Raw genomic sequence first — 14,154 nt, forward strand, 5'->3', positions numbered from 1 at the left:
TGGGACGGTGAATGGCGCCTTTGTTGACTTCAATTGACCTCTTCAGCCAGATTAAGTATCGCGTCGGCGTCGGGTAGCTGCTTGGTTGCTGCTCGTATAATTTCGTTTCGCTTGCTCGATCGAAGGAAGGAAGGAGGAAGCCTGTTGATTGGCAACATGATTGCGGTTAGAGAAATCATTCTGCAGGCGGAATACGGGACGGCTTCTGAGGGAAACGGAAGAAGAGATAGAGAAAGAATTGAGAATTTGGGACGGAAGTAGCAGTAAAAAGTGGTGCAGCTGCCAGAGGGCAAAGATGAGTTGAAAACCGACTCGTCACTCTAACGATGACGGTGCAAACGGAAGAAGAAGAAAGACGGAATGCCAAATGAGGCCTGCTGAGAATGATTGACAAACGAGGATGGTTGGACAGGAGTTGGGCGGGAGTAAGAATGGATGGTCTGGGAGAGGGAAGACAGGAATAATGGGGATTGAATTGAGGTGATGGATGGACAATAGGTTGCGGATGAGCAAAGATAATGCAGAAAGAAAGGGAAGAACGAACTATTCCGATGGCGAGGGCGTATGCCTCGACGATAAGACGCGTGAAGTTGTCGTGATCCAAAAGGAGAGGGTTTTGGGATGCACGAAGGAGAGATTGAGGATGGGAAGGCTGACCCGACTCCGTTCTCAAAGGGCGACGAGACGATGGGAGCGAGACAGGAACAAAGGGTCGGCTGGAGAGGTCCACCTTGAGCGAAACGGGCTTAGTGTTATTTTCCGGAGGATCTTCGGCAGCGTTGGCACTCTTAACTGCATACGTCTTCGTTCCGCATATGTACTTGCCGGATACGAGTCGTTGATTGACCAGGACCTTTTCTGCAGAGGAAGTTCTTTTTGATAGATTCTGCAGTCAATTGAGCCCAGAAAGAGTCTTTCCGAGTTGGATATGCCTTCTCTACACAATGCACCTGGCAAGCGCTGTAATGTAATGTGAGGTAGTTATCAGTGCCTTCCTCAGGAGTTGCTAAGGCCGTCGCAGCTGCCCCCAGCCGTGACAGGCGGGTCAATGTCCAGTGGAATTCAATTGCTGGAGAGGTGCAGAACAACGGCGGCCGATCCTCAGCGGTCTCCAGAGCTTCACCCCTGTAGCGGCAGAAGCATGTCCATCTGAGGAACGGGGGTCCCCATCTGCTAAACTGCCACTTCAGTTGAGATAAAATGGGCAGACAGACAACGTGACAATTTTCACTGCTTTGGCCCAATGGTATTTCAAGAATTGACAAGCACCACATGCACCTTTTGATTCGTAAGTACCTGTGTCTCTGACTTGCGCTTTCCCGTTCGTCAACATCGAAATTCGAAGTAGAAGTCGCCAGATTGAGGTGGTTCCTGACAGGAGACTTTCTCTACATTGCGTCATAGCTCTCCTGTAAGAGGATAGCTTCCTCGCATGTCGGACTGGGACCCGCCCCGAGGTTACTTCTCACCATTCGCATCGCATGTTCCAGACGAACCGTTGCAATTTACTTATAAACACAACACTCGCAATTATCGCGTCTCGTGCCTTTCTTGCACTTCTAGTCAATTTCCCACAGGCTATATAACTGAAATCGGCCACAATGACAACCTTCATCCCGGCCCTGACCTTACCCCACCAGGTCTTCGAGAATGCCGCCGCCTCGATCCTGCTCCCCATCGCTCTCGGCACGGCCGTCGGCTTCTCTTCGCGGCGTACGTTCCCCTTGAAGATACTTCCTACCCTCATGGAATACCGATACTGATAAATCTTATGTAGCCAAGGATACTAAGAAGACCTATGCCGCCATCAAGAACCCTCCCGGCCGCCCTCCCGCGTGGGTATTTGGTCCAGCATGGACTCTCCTTTACGGGTAAGCCTGACTTACTCTCTCCCAATTCACGATGACGTCTTCCTCTGATATCTAACGACTGCCCTTCAGACTAATGGGCTACTCCGCCTACCGCGCCTTCCACACAGGCCTCTCCCCAACCTCCACCCTCTCCCAAATCGCCGACACAAAACACGGCGCGACCCTCTACACGATCCAGCTCGGCCTCAACCTCATCTGGATGCCCCTCTTCTTCCTCCTCAAGCGCCCCGTCGCCGCCACCGTCGACATCCTCGCCCTCCTCGGCATAAACTCCTACCTCGCCTACCTCTGGGGCTCCGTCGACGCCGTCGCCGGCGCCTGCCTCGTCCCCTACCTCGGCTGGCTCTCCTTTGCGACCTACCTCTGCGCTGGGGCCGGCTACCTCAACGACTGGGACCTCAAGGGCGCCGAGGCGCGGTACGAGGCCGAACAGGCCGCCAAGGCTGGGAAGAAGCAGTAGTGTTGCGATTGTTACCGCTGTCGTGCGGGCGCTTGTGACTCGTGCAATGGTCTAGAGAAGGAAGAAGAGGAGGAGTGGACTTGGTGGGCGTATCTGCGTGCTATGGCGTTCTAGTTGGTATTGGCTGGCTTATTCCTTACGTTGAGCGTTTATTAGGAAAAGAAATTCGATATCCAGGCTTCCAAGAACAAATGCTCGACATGTGAACTGAAAACCATTAAGCAGGTAGACAATATCAGGCCATATTCTTGAAGATAAGAGGCACATAAGTGTCACAGATCAAAGCAGCATGGAATCTTACGAGAAAACGGAATCCTTAGGTAAGGCTGGTCGACATAAGTCTCAGCAGCTGTTGAATAAAGCATACCGAGTCTCTTTACTTTTCTTTGATCATCACAGCCACCAAGTCGCAAATATTGCGCGATAACTTGGTCGAACCAGTAATGGTCTCCAAAGGGGAACCCCCCGAATGAAAGACAGATCGGGCAAAGAAGGAACAACAAGTCAAATCGGATAGCCTTTGACTCAAGGTTGTATATAAAAGACTCAATAATCTACGCTTGCGTCTCTTCCCAACTTTTGTTTGAAAACCCACATCCATCTAGCCGGGCCAATGCCGCCCAAAGTGTATGCACATGTATAAGTATATGTACTGTTTCCGGAATCGTATCCCCTTTTACGCCTTCTAAATGCCAAGTTGTATAAAACCACCTCCCCGCCTTCTAACCACAGTAGCAGCCACAACCACCCGAGTCTAGGGATATCTCAAAAGGGTTTTGATACGTGTAAAGGGAAAAAAGTACCTCTATTGCAGAGGGAAGTGTCGCTTGAGGCCGTCAAAAACAATGAAAATAAAGGCCGAGCTGGGCGCTGAGCGAAGGCACGTAATGCCGCAGCCCCGGTACAGACCCCTCAGCCCGTGTTGCCGCCACACGGCCGCGCCTTCCTGCCAGAATGACCGGTTCAGCGCCGCGTCGCCGATAGCTGCCGTCTGCATGCGTGACTTGATTGTGTCGGCCGGGAAGAAGAGGAAGTTGTATGACACACCGCCCGAGGCGCCCGCCAGCGCCTGTTGCCACAGCGGCAATGGCTTCCCAACCAAGGCGTCCCTCTCTCCTTGCGTCTTGGCCGACCGGTCGTTGAGCACGTTGAACATCTTCGTCACCGTCTCCTTGCTGCCGAACCACGCAGCGCAGCCGCCCGACTCGCGGATCAGAGTACCCATTTGTCCATGCCAGAAGCCCCTGAGGCCTTGGTGGCGGTAGATATCGCGGACGACAGACAGCGGGCGCAGCTGCTGTGGTGCCCCCGAGCCGTCGGCGCCGGCAGGGGCCTGGATCTTGCACTTGACGAGTTCGACGGGCGTCAGGACGTATGAAGTGAAGAAGCCGGAGAAGGCACCGGTGAACCACAGGGCCGAGAGTGACAGCTCCTGGCCTTGGGGCGTCCAGCCCGACTGGTATACGGCGGCGCGACCGATCCGTTCGAAGAAGAACAGACTGCTGTTCTCGAGCGCGGCTCCGACGAGCGGTGCGCTAATACCGCGGTATAGGCCGCGGAAGCCTTCAGCCTTGAAGGACTGACGGAAACAGTCGATCGGGCCCTTGTAGCGGAGAGGCTGGTTGTCGGGTTGGGATTGGAGGCGGACCTTGACCGTGTCGAAGGGGTACTCGATGTATTTTCCGACAACGCCGGCGACCTGGTGGTAATTGGCTCGTCAACGAAATTCGCTCAAAGCTTCATTCGCAAGCGGGCAACTTACTGATCCGTAGACAATGTCCTCCATGGCCTCCAGAGCCGCGGTACGGCTCTTCTTCAGCGACACGGGTGCGTCATGGTGGGGAATCTCCATCGCTACTGCGGCCGAGTCCATTGTGACGGTAATTGCGAGGTGCGATGGCTAGCTAATAGCTGCCTGAGCTATTTGGAGGTCGTCAAAGGTCTGCGTAAGATCGGACGAAGGATCGAGTACCCTCAAGTTATCCCTCAAAGGTCGGTGTGACGAGGGGAGGGGGTTATTGTGCGTTTGCGCGAGTTGGTCGCTCGTCGAAAAAGTACCAGCCAGGATACCGCAGCTCAACAGCTTTTTTTGGATTGCGGCCGTGAAACTTCGAGACCACCAAGTACACCAAAGAACAAAAGAAGAAGCAAGTGTGCTCAAAAAAGGAGCAAGTGTAGGACGTCTGGTTGAATAGAAGGCTATTCAGCACTGTCCTCACTGCTCCCCCTCGTGCTGAGTTGAATCAGGGAGGTGGGATGACCGCACAGGAAGACGGAGTACGGACGGGTACCGCGGGGCAAAAGCGAATGTAGCTGGGCAGTGTCCACGAGTGTGTCACCCAGCAAGCGCGCAACGCCCAAGAACTTTTTTTTCGGGGGTGGGTGGTATTCGATCAGAAAAATACCCACCGATACCGGGGATGGTTTAGGTCAGTTTCCAAGTTGGGGACTCTTTGCACCAAGCTTGCGACCAATTCGAAGGGCTTGTTTGTGTCAGTGTCGATCCCGTTGGGTAAAATAATTCTCGCAACGTTGAAAAGCCCGCGCGCTAGAGAGAAAGAGAGAGAGGGAGTACGGGAGGGAGGCAGCCCAGAGACCCAGAACTTAGAAGAGGAGAGAGAGGGAATTAACAACGTGGTTGTCGAAACGGCCAGCTTATGACTTGAAGAGGCGCATGGCATGCGGTTTATACTAGAACCATGTGAAAGAAACGGTGAAGGGCGGGCGCGCAGTAGGAAGGAAGCGCGGAATTGCAAGTTGTTGGTGGAGTTTTGGGCGGCACCAGCAAGGCAAGGTCAGCATGGGAGGAGGTACATTCCCATCTTCGATAACTGAGGTAACTTGGATGTACTCCGTCCCTGCCCAGAGCCAAGTCACCTTGGGTCGGGTTGCAGAAAATTCTCTTATTCTCTTTCCCTTTCCCGCTTCTGAATAAGGTACCCTACCTGGCTCTTTGCATCGGGCACTGCGTTCTGCGTCTCCCAGCGAGACACTAGGCGCACTTTCTAAGCCTAGAACATCCCTGAGGGTCCTGACATCAGACCGAGGGAGGAACATTGCGTAAAAGTGCTCTTTATGGTGGGGTTAACTCTGAAGTGCCCTGTCAGTTCTGGTCGGCGGGAGCTAGGCAGTCGGGTGAGTTCTAGGAAACCCCGAACCGATGAGGGCGGGTGCTGAATCCTTCCCCGCTGTCGGTGTCAGGCACAGCAAGGAGCCCCGCCATCTAAGCAGGAACTAGGATCATAGGTACAAAGTAGATATCAAGGCCCAGTAAGCAAAAAGGTACTTGAGGTAGCCAATCTTTTGGAACAGACATTCAACGACAGACATGAATTTTTGGGGATCAAATAAGGCCTTAGGACGTACATGAACACCCACAATGATCAGACACAATTTTGTCCAAAAAACAGCAACATGGGACGGTGTGGAGGGCCGACAGCAGAGACGGCACAAAAGTAGAGACGCTAACAGAACCGAGGCGCCGACGATAATAGCTCGGACATAAAATTTTTATCAGATCAGATTATCACGATAATCTATGAGGCCGGACCTAGTCCACTTTCATCTATTCAGTCTCTTTTCTCATCCACTCGCCATGCTACCGTCACCCATTACCTTACATTAGGCGCCCCACTGACCCCCTTGCCTGACGACTGCTGCTCCTCTCCACCGGCCCTCTTGTGCCCTCGTGTGGGTTTCTGCTGCGCGGCCTCGTGCCGCCGAAGCTCCTCGGGCACACGCGAGATGGAGCTCTTGGAGAGCATTTGCTTCAGGTCGTAGAAGAGGTCCGCATCCTCGTTGCCCAAGAATGTAATGGCAACACCACTCTTGCCCGCGCGACCCGTACGACCGATGCGATGCGTGTAGCTCTCGATGCTGGTCGCCATGTTGAAGTTGATGACGAGACTGACGTCGGGCACGTCGATACCTCTTCCTGCCAAATCTGTTGCCACGAGAACCTGCGTCTGCCCATTGCGAACCGACGCCAGCGCCGCCTCTCTCTGCTCCTGCGTCTTGCTTCCGTGTAGCGTAACTGCAGAGTAGCCCATCTGCTTGACGTCTCGCGCAACAGCGTCGCAATTGCGCTTGATGTTGACGAATACGATGATGGGCGGGGCAAATTCCCCAGCGGCAAGGATCTCCTGCAGCCGCTTCTTTTTCTTGTCCTCGCCGGACACCATCTCGACCCGTTGCTCGACCGTATCGACGGCCTCGCCAGCATTACCGATCGTGACGATGGCCGGGCGCCGCAGATACTTCCTCGCAATCTTTTCGACAGTCGGCGGCATGGTGGCCGTGTACATCATCGTCTGTCTGTACCTGTCCCTGGCACCGAGATAGCTCTTCATCAAAGTCGCATTTTCCGCATCATCCGTGTCGGGCTTCTCGTTGGTCACCGGCAGGGCATCGAGAATCTTGTTCACTGACTCCTCGAACCCGAGATCGATCATCCGATCTGCTTCATCCATGATGACGTAGCAACATTGGGACAGGACAAGAACGCGTCTTTCGATGCAATCAACCAGACGACCGGGAGTCGCGACAATAATCTCGGCACCTTTGCCCAATGCATGGACCTGTTCCTCCATGGAGTGACCACCCACGATGCTGACTACGTTGAAGCCAAGCGGATCGGCGAACTTGTGCGCTTCCGTCTCAATCTGCTGGACCAGTTCTCGCGTAGGCGCCAGGATCAAGGCGTACGCTCCGTCGTTTTTGTTGATTTCCGTTAAAGGCGGCAGATCCGAGATGTAGACCAGCAACGGCAGGAGAAATGCTGCAGTTTTACCCGAACCAGTGACGGCCACACCGATGAGATCTCGAGCCTGCATCGCGATAGGAATAGCTGCTCTCTGAATGGGCGAAGGGTCCTTGTAGCCCACTCTGTCGACGATCTCCAGTAGCCTTCGCGGCAATCCTGACTCTTTCCAGCTGCGCATTGGGTTGGGGATGAGGCCACCCTTTGTCGCAATGCCAAAGTCTTCCTTGAAAATTCTCCAGTCGCGCTCCCGCATGTCCTCGAGTGTCTTTTTCGACCAGTGCTTGCCCAGGCCTGACCGGTCTGCGCGCTCCTTTGCCTTCTCTCGTGCTTTGTAGAAGTCCTCCATGAACTCCTTTGCCCGCTGCTTTCCGAATTCGCGGTCTCTCTCCTCGATCATCCTTGCCCTTCTCCTCGCAATCTCTTCGGCTTCTTCAGTGTACTCGCCAGATAGACTACCAAATGTATAGGATTTCAGGGTTGTCGAGTTGGACTCGTACATTGGGTCGTTTTCGAGCGTGGTATCTTCTTCCGCGTCCCATTCGAACTTGAACTCCGTTGCCCTCTTGCGCTTCTTCTTCACCGAGAAGTTGGACTGTTTGTTCACCTCCGGTCCGAGATACCGGTTGCGCAGCAGGTCGGCCTCGATAGCTTCTGCAGTCTTCTTCTCCTTGCCGTCCTTCGTTGTCGTCTTTCGTTCTGGCTTTTCCCGCCCGCGGCCTCCGGCACCTCGACCATCTCTGCCGTTTTCCGTGCCATTCATAGCCTTGGGACCAGTAGGAACTCTGCTGCCATATCCATTCTGCGCTCTGTTATCGCCCGTGCCATTCGCTTCGGAAGCCCATTTCCTCTCGAGTTCTGCCTTCTTTTTCGCATCCTCCTCGGCTTTACGCTTGCGCTCTTCCTCTTCCTGTTTGGCCTTCTCTGCTGCCTGGCGCTCTCGTTCCTTCTTTGGGATGAATCGTAGCTTCGATGATGCGGCATCGGCGGCCTTTTTCTTTTTGAGAATCTCTTCGAGGTCCAAAGGGACCTTCTTCGCTTGGTTGGTGCTCATTCTCAGGTTGTGTGTGGTGCTGTAAGGGAAGGATGAGGGAGAGGTTGCTGGATTCGGAGGTCTTCGTTGTGGCAGTATGTGTTAAGTAGGTGCTGACAATGGCGGAAACCCCTTGATGCGACAAGGTCCACGATTTCACGATCCGTTATGGATGCAACAAGTGAGGTGATTGGAAGCAGTCCTTCGCGAAACCGTCAGATGCTTGCAAGTTGAGTTGGCGTCTAGTGACTGTGTATTTCAGAAGTTGAAAATGGATGATTTATTTCAGATACCTTGAGAGAAGGCTGCGATTTGCGCCACAAGTAAGGAAGCGCCACACAATTGCGACCCAATCAGATGACAGAGTCTCCGGCAATTCTTTCCCAAGCTCTGAGCTCACACCCCTGTCAGTCGTATGCATGTACAGGGGTGGATAAGGCTGGTCTGTCCCATGGAAATTTGTCCAGCGTATCGATTGAGAGACCATCCCCGAACGAAACCGACGAAGAGAAATTGCCAGACGAAACCCTGCACTCCCGTTCACGACAACGACCTGGCAATGCCATAGCGCTTGCACGAGAGGAAATAAGACGATAGAGCACGAGCATCCCGAATAGACACACAATGGCCGCCGCCGAGCAATACATCCAGCTGGCAAAGACGCTACCGGCGCAGCTCCAGCGCTTCTTCGCCCGCTGGCCGCCCGCCGCCATCCTGCCTCACAACGCGACGCCCCCCAAGACGGGCTTTCAGGAGATCACCCCGAATCCCTTCAAGTCGCAGAAGCACGCCGTCACGGGCAAGTGGCACGACCCCGTCTACTCCATGCGCCGCCAGGCCGAGATCGTCAAACTCGCACGCCAGCACGGCGTCGAGGAACTGCTGCCCCCGACGGTCAAGGGTACCGAGTACAGGATTGCGCATCGCGTCGAGCACGGATTGAGGGTCAAGGGTACTGGTGTTGGGCAAAAGGTCAAGGGAAAGATTCACGAGAGGATGGTGCAGCCCAGGTATGTCTGCCCTCTTTCCGCTCTTGGACTTTTGATTGGGTCAAAAGAAAGAATTGCTAACCATGTGGCTGCAGAATGGAGAAGAGGAGAGCAGCTGTGTTGGCGATGCCAAAGCTCATCAAGGAGTGGAAGAAGGTAAGCGTTCATCTCATCGAATGCGTTTCTGGACATGTTATACTGACAAACTTGCCCTAGGTTGGAAAGAAGAACTGGACAAGATTCCCCAAATAAGCGCTCTATTCGGACTTTTCACTTGCGCTGCGTCAATACTATAGACGATGTACATATACCATGTATTATCATGTATAAGAAACGAACTTCGATCAACTCCCGCCGTCTTGAACCCCCTTCCCTTGGCGATAGTTGGGGATTTCCCCACGTCTGGGCGATGAGAGCGACATGTTGACCCCTCCACCACATACTCAGAAATTGGTGCATATTAACCAGAATTACTAGGAGAATTTGTTATAAGAAGACCAGCTGCTGGTCACGTCTTGAGAAGCTATGCCAGAAGTTCATTTTGGAGTCGTCTCTCAACCGCAAACCACTCACGTGATCCCCGCAGAAACAAGCTTCCCAAAAACTCCAATTCGCCAGGGAAATTTTCACTTACAATCCCAAAAACGACAGCCCGCAATCCAAGCGGCCCTGTCCGCCGCCGCCGTTTTCCTCACTTACCCTCTTAGCCCAAAATGACGTCTTCATCCGCGGCTCCGGGACAAGGGCACACTCACTACACTATCCTGGGTATAAGTCGCAAACTCGTCCAGGAACAGTCAACGACGGCGGGGCCGCAGCAAATCATCAAACGGGCCTACCACCGCGCCCTCCTCCAAAACCACCCAGACAAATACCCACAACTCAAGAGTACTCCTGCCACCAGCACAACCACCCGAGCACCCTCTTCTTCTGCTTCTGCCGCCACCTTTTCAATCGACCAAATCTCATCAGCCTACAAGGTCCTCTCGGACCCAAAACAAAGGGCAGAATACGACCGCGCCCTGGACCTGGCGCCCAACAACCAAGGTCTCCAGCGCGGCGACGGGGACGAGGAAAAGGCCTTTCAGACGGGTATCGAGGTCATCGACCTCGACGATCTCGAAATCGAAGAGCCTCCGTCAGACGATCCCGAGGCAGAGTGCAGCTGGTACCGCAGCTGCCGGTGCGGCAACCCGCGCGGCTTCCTCTTTACGGAGGCAGACCTGGAAGAGGCGGGCGAGAACGGGGAGCTGCTCGTCGGCTGTCAGGATTGTAGTCTTTGGATGAAGGTGCATTTTGCTGTGGTCTCGGATGATTGATAGAACCAAGGCGTCTTCAGACGAAGATGAAAATGAAACAAATTAAAAAGAAATTTGGAAAATTTGAAAAGACGCCATAGATATTAATCTCATGGATCAAAATCGTGCCCACTTTGTCGTGTTGTTCACTCGTTTGTGTGAAAATGAATACGTGTTGACAGAATCGATCCCACATACGAGGTTTACGATGCGTCACGCCCGTTTCAATGCCGTGGCCTATATCTTTATATCACCCATCTCAGGTGTTTGAATTATCTTCCCAATAAAACAAAGCACCCTCCAATGTCCAGCGTTTCTGGCTACCGTGGTCGTCTCTCCAGCCAATCCCATAGGTTTGACTTGCAATTGAAGTCGTTTGATAGTATCATACCTCCTTCCCAGCCTGTATGACTGGATTCGTGGCCTCTTACGGTAGAATTTGATATCTCAAATTTACTCCTCTACATGCCACTTCACTTCGAGGCTCTCGAGTTACCCCAGTTCACCTTTGTCGACCAGTGGGCAGTTCTGAATGGTACAGAACACTCTTCAACAAACATCTACCGTCACCAGATCGTAATTAGTGGCAGTATCAAGCAACTATGTCACACGATTTTCCAAACTGGTTTGCCGGATATGCTTCTTTGAAAGCAATTTTAGTCTTTTTTTGTTGTTGTCCAGACGGCCTTGCATCAGAGTCTAAAAAAGCAAACGTGGAATCAACCTCCAAAATGCTCTTCTTTAGCCCCCAGCCAGCCCCGTGCTAGAAAAAAATCAACCCCTTCACAATTCTTGTGTGTATTGCCTAAACGATGCCGATTCGCAAAAACGAAATCTCCAGTCCACACTCCGTAGACACCAGTCCACCCAAATCCGGCGATGAACGCAGGTTGCAGAATGCTACGAGACTAATCACACCTTACTCAGCCTTGGGCTCCTCAGCGGCAGCAGCGGCCGGCGCCTCAGCGGAGGCACCCTCCTCCTTGGCGGCGGCGGGGGCCTCAGCGGTGCCTGACGCCGCGGGCTCAGCCTCAGACGAGGTCCAGAGGGTCTATGTTCGTCGTCAGCGGCTTTTCTTTTGCATAGTTGGCCAAAGTCACTTACCAGGTTGTCACGGAGAAGCTGCATGATGAGGGTAGAATCCTTGTAAGACTCCTCGCTAAGGGTGTCGAGCTCTGTAAACTGTTAGTGAATTCGCTTGCTTCGAATAGGACAATACGGACCGGCAATGGCATCATCGAAGGCCTGCTTGGCAAGGTGGCACGCCTGGTCGGGGGCGTTGAGGATCTCGTAGTAGAAGACGGAGAAGTTGAGGGCGAGGCCGAGGCGGATGGGGTGGGTAGGGGGAAGCTCGGTCTGGGCAACCTCGGTGGCAGCCTTGTAAGCCTCAAGGGACTTGTCGGCAGAGTCCTTGCGGCGGTCGCCAACGGCGAACTCGGCAAGGTAGCGGTGGTAGTCACCCTTCCTACAGAGGTTGTTAGCATATCTTTCCAACACCGAAATAGACGCGAACCCTTACATCTTGTGGTAGAAGACCTTGGACTCGCCAGACTTGGCAGAAGGGATGAGGTGGGCATCGAGGACATCGAGAATGTCGTCGCAGATCTTGGCAAGCTCGGCCTCAATCTTCTGGCGGTACTCCTTGATAAGGCCAACCTGGGAAGAGTTGCCCTTGGACTCCTCCTTCTGCTCGATGGAGGTGACGATTCTCCACGAGGCACGGCGGGCACCGATGACGTTCTTGTAGGCAACGGACAGGAGGTTGCGCTCCTCGACGGTGAGGTCACGGTCCTCAGAGGCGACGATCTTCATGTTCTCAACCATCTCTGGAAGCCCAGTCATCAGTATAATCCATCTTGTTCGATGAGAGACGGCCACATACCCTCGTAGCGCTCAGCCTGCTCAGCAAGCTTGGCCAAGTACACAGCATCATCCTGACCCATTGTGGCGGTTGGTATCTGGAACGTTGGAATTGGTTAGCACATGTGACAGGAGATGGAAGCCAAAACTGGGTTCCAAGTGTATTGTGAGTGTGGAATTTGGACTAGTCGGCAAATCGAGGCGCAAATTGAACTCGCAAGAGCGACGGGGTGGATTCAACGAGAGAAGGACGAGTTGCAGCGTATGCGCCTCGCTGACTTCATGACTTGGCTTCGGCCCCCCGCTCCTGGTGGGGTTTTGCGCCTGACTGGTCAAGATAGGGCGCGCAGTGTCGGTGAAGCTCTCAATCGATGCAGAAAGAGAAGCGGATGGCAGCTTCGTGAAGCGAGCGACGCAAATCGGTAGCAGGCGGTTGTTGGGAATCGGTGGAAGGAGATTGCGGCGAGGGATGCGATGACGACAGAGGGGGCACGGGGGGGATGGGGGGAGGGGACCACGTACCTTGGTGCGATGTTTTGAGGTTGGCGGGGATGTTCGAGTGGAACGATGGATAAGTTGTCAATGGAAGATTCCCGTGTCGAGACTCGAGTTGGATCGGAGCAGGGGAAGGGAGCGTGACGAAGGGTAAATAGAGGCGGGTGTGGGCGGTTTTGCAAAGGTAGTGCGAGAGTTTTGTGAAGTTGAGAAATGGATGAGACGAAAAGGTGATGGATGGAAATTGAGGAAGGGGCTCTGGGCTGCACAATACGTGAGGTGGCCCAGGCAAGCCAAGGCAAGGCGACTGGACTGACTGGGGGGGAACACGCTGGGGCGGTAGGTAGACGTAAGGTAAGGTAGGCAAGAGGGGGGGTGGCTGCTGCCGCACCGACTGGACTGGACGGGAGCCGACTTGAGTGGTTGACTTCCTGCCGGGTTCCATGGGCACTGGGCAGGGACACACCGGGCTGGTGAGCCACGCTCTGGCCAGTCACGGTCGAGGGGCGTCTCAACCAATCCCCATCTGCGCCGTGCTAGCCCTGGAATGGCCGGCTCACGTGAATCATCCTGGGGTAGCGTTAGGTATTGCGGCTGTGCTCTGCGGCTGAGAGAGTCACCCCTCTAGAGTGGCAGAGCCCCCAAAGTCTTTCCAAACGTACGCATAAGGCCTCTCCAGACTCCCCGTGCCTGCCTTACGTTACCAACCTGACTCTGCGACAGAAAGTGGGGGGTACACAGAGATACATTCTCATGCCTCTTTCCGCTCTTTCTCTCTAGGTCTAACTCCCCGGCGCCGGCGTGCTCTTTCTCCAGAGCACCGGGCATCGCTCAATGTGGATTTACTTTCTTATTGCTCGTGGAAGGCCTTGAATCCAGGTACGGATATGATCAAGGCACACACTGCCCAACATGCCACACCATGGACAACCTGGTTTCAATCCCAGGGCCTTGAAGAAGACGACTCCAGAGACCAGCTCGCTGCTGTTGATCCTCTACTTACCTGTCCAGTCTTGCTTGACCTTGCTACACCCAGATCACGTCACCTTCCATCGTTTGTTGTTGCTTCGCTTTCCATGGCCAAACTCTACTACCAGACTCAGAGTTTTGGTCTACTGGGTAATATACATACTATGTACTTGCTTCCAGATCATACAACCTGCAAGTCGATGCGAGGCCAGACCCCTCTTCCCGTCTATCCTCATCCCACCCCGTCTCTTCTTTTCATGCAATCGCCGAGCGGCCACCGTGCCCCCATTCATCCTTTGAGTTCGGGCACTTGTGCCGTTGTTTGGTCACATTGGATTGCCTTGCCTGACCTAAAGGTCTTTGAAAGCAAAGCATCTTACCTCGCGTCAATGTAGGTTGCATACTGCTGTCCGTAGCCGG

General features: G+C 53.8%; 6 protein-coding genes across 6 annotated transcripts; 3 read left to right on the forward strand and 3 right to left on the reverse strand.

Moving 5' to 3' along the window:
• The first annotated feature begins 1,142 nt into the window (after nucleotides 1–1,142).
• Nucleotides 1,143–2,830, forward strand: BDZ83DRAFT_616896 (TspO/MBR family protein). The gene is made up of 3 exons (XM_060508000.1): nucleotides 1,143–1,713; nucleotides 1,778–1,871; nucleotides 1,941–2,830. The coding sequence occupies exons 1-3, from the start codon at nucleotides 1,602–1,604 to the stop codon at nucleotides 2,329–2,331; spliced, it is 597 nt and encodes a 198-aa protein (XP_060366301.1). The 5' UTR covers nucleotides 1,143–1,601; the 3' UTR covers nucleotides 2,332–2,830.
• On the reverse strand, nucleotides 2,831–4,204 carry BDZ83DRAFT_791449 (mitochondrial carrier domain-containing protein; the record flags this gene model as incomplete). The annotated part of the gene is made up of 2 exons (XM_060515734.1): nucleotides 2,831–4,030; nucleotides 4,094–4,204. The coding sequence occupies 2 exons, from the start codon at nucleotides 4,202–4,204 to the stop codon at nucleotides 3,137–3,139; spliced, it is 1,005 nt and encodes a 334-aa protein (XP_060366302.1). The 3' UTR covers nucleotides 2,831–3,136.
• Nucleotides 4,205–5,725: 1,521 nt separating this feature from the next.
• BDZ83DRAFT_268467 (DEAD/DEAH box helicase) lies at nucleotides 5,726–8,401 on the reverse strand. Its single transcript, XM_060502038.1, has one exon. It carries the CDS (start codon nucleotides 8,142–8,144, stop codon nucleotides 5,943–5,945), a length of 2,202 nt encoding a protein of 733 aa, XP_060366303.1. The 5' UTR covers nucleotides 8,145–8,401; the 3' UTR covers nucleotides 5,726–5,942.
• Nucleotides 8,402–8,747: 346 nt separating this feature from the next.
• BDZ83DRAFT_575032 (uncharacterized protein) lies at nucleotides 8,748–9,364 on the forward strand (the record flags this gene model as incomplete). Its single annotated transcript, XM_060504768.1, has 3 exons — nucleotides 8,748–9,133; nucleotides 9,208–9,268; nucleotides 9,329–9,364. The coding sequence occupies 3 exons, from the start codon at nucleotides 8,748–8,750 to the stop codon at nucleotides 9,362–9,364; spliced, it is 483 nt and encodes a 160-aa protein (XP_060366304.1).
• A 461-nt stretch (nucleotides 9,365–9,825) lies between these two features.
• Nucleotides 9,826–10,431, forward strand: BDZ83DRAFT_751078 (CSL zinc finger-domain-containing protein; the record flags this gene model as incomplete). Its single annotated transcript, XM_060514004.1, has 1 exon — nucleotides 9,826–10,431. One exon carries the CDS (start codon nucleotides 9,826–9,828, stop codon nucleotides 10,429–10,431), a length of 606 nt encoding a protein of 201 aa, XP_060366305.1.
• An 898-nt stretch (nucleotides 10,432–11,329) lies between these two features.
• Nucleotides 11,330–12,353, reverse strand: BDZ83DRAFT_718654 (14-3-3 domain-containing protein; the record flags this gene model as incomplete). Its single annotated transcript, XM_060512100.1, has 5 exons — nucleotides 11,330–11,461; nucleotides 11,515–11,585; nucleotides 11,634–11,875; nucleotides 11,930–12,236; nucleotides 12,293–12,353. The coding sequence occupies 5 exons, from the start codon at nucleotides 12,351–12,353 to the stop codon at nucleotides 11,330–11,332; spliced, it is 813 nt and encodes a 270-aa protein (XP_060366306.1).
• Nucleotides 12,354–14,154: the final 1,801 nt, after the last annotated feature.

The sequence above is a fragment of the Colletotrichum acutatum genome, assembly GCF_030867785.1.
Source record: "Colletotrichum acutatum strain CBS 112980 chromosome Unknown BDZ83scaffold_34, whole genome shotgun sequence".
Lineage (NCBI taxonomy): Eukaryota > Fungi > Ascomycota > Sordariomycetes > Glomerellales > Glomerellaceae > Colletotrichum > Colletotrichum acutatum.

Excerpts from the sequence above, each read along its gene's own strand:
- BDZ83DRAFT_616896 (XM_060508000.1), top strand. The coding sequence starts at position 1,602 with ATGACAACCTTCATCCCGGCCCTGACCTTACCCCACCAGGTCTTCGAG. Across the intron at positions 1,714-1,777 it reads CGTCGGCTTCTCTTCGCGGC|CCAAGGATACTAAGAAGACC; the intron begins GTACGTTCCCCT and ends AATCTTATGTAG. Across the intron at positions 1,872-1,940 it reads GCATGGACTCTCCTTTACGG|ACTAATGGGCTACTCCGCCT; the intron begins GTAAGCCTGACT and ends ACTGCCCTTCAG.
- BDZ83DRAFT_268467 (XM_060502038.1), bottom strand. The coding sequence starts at position 8,144 with ATGAGCACCAACCAAGCGAAGAAGGTCCCTTTGGACCTCGAAGAGATT.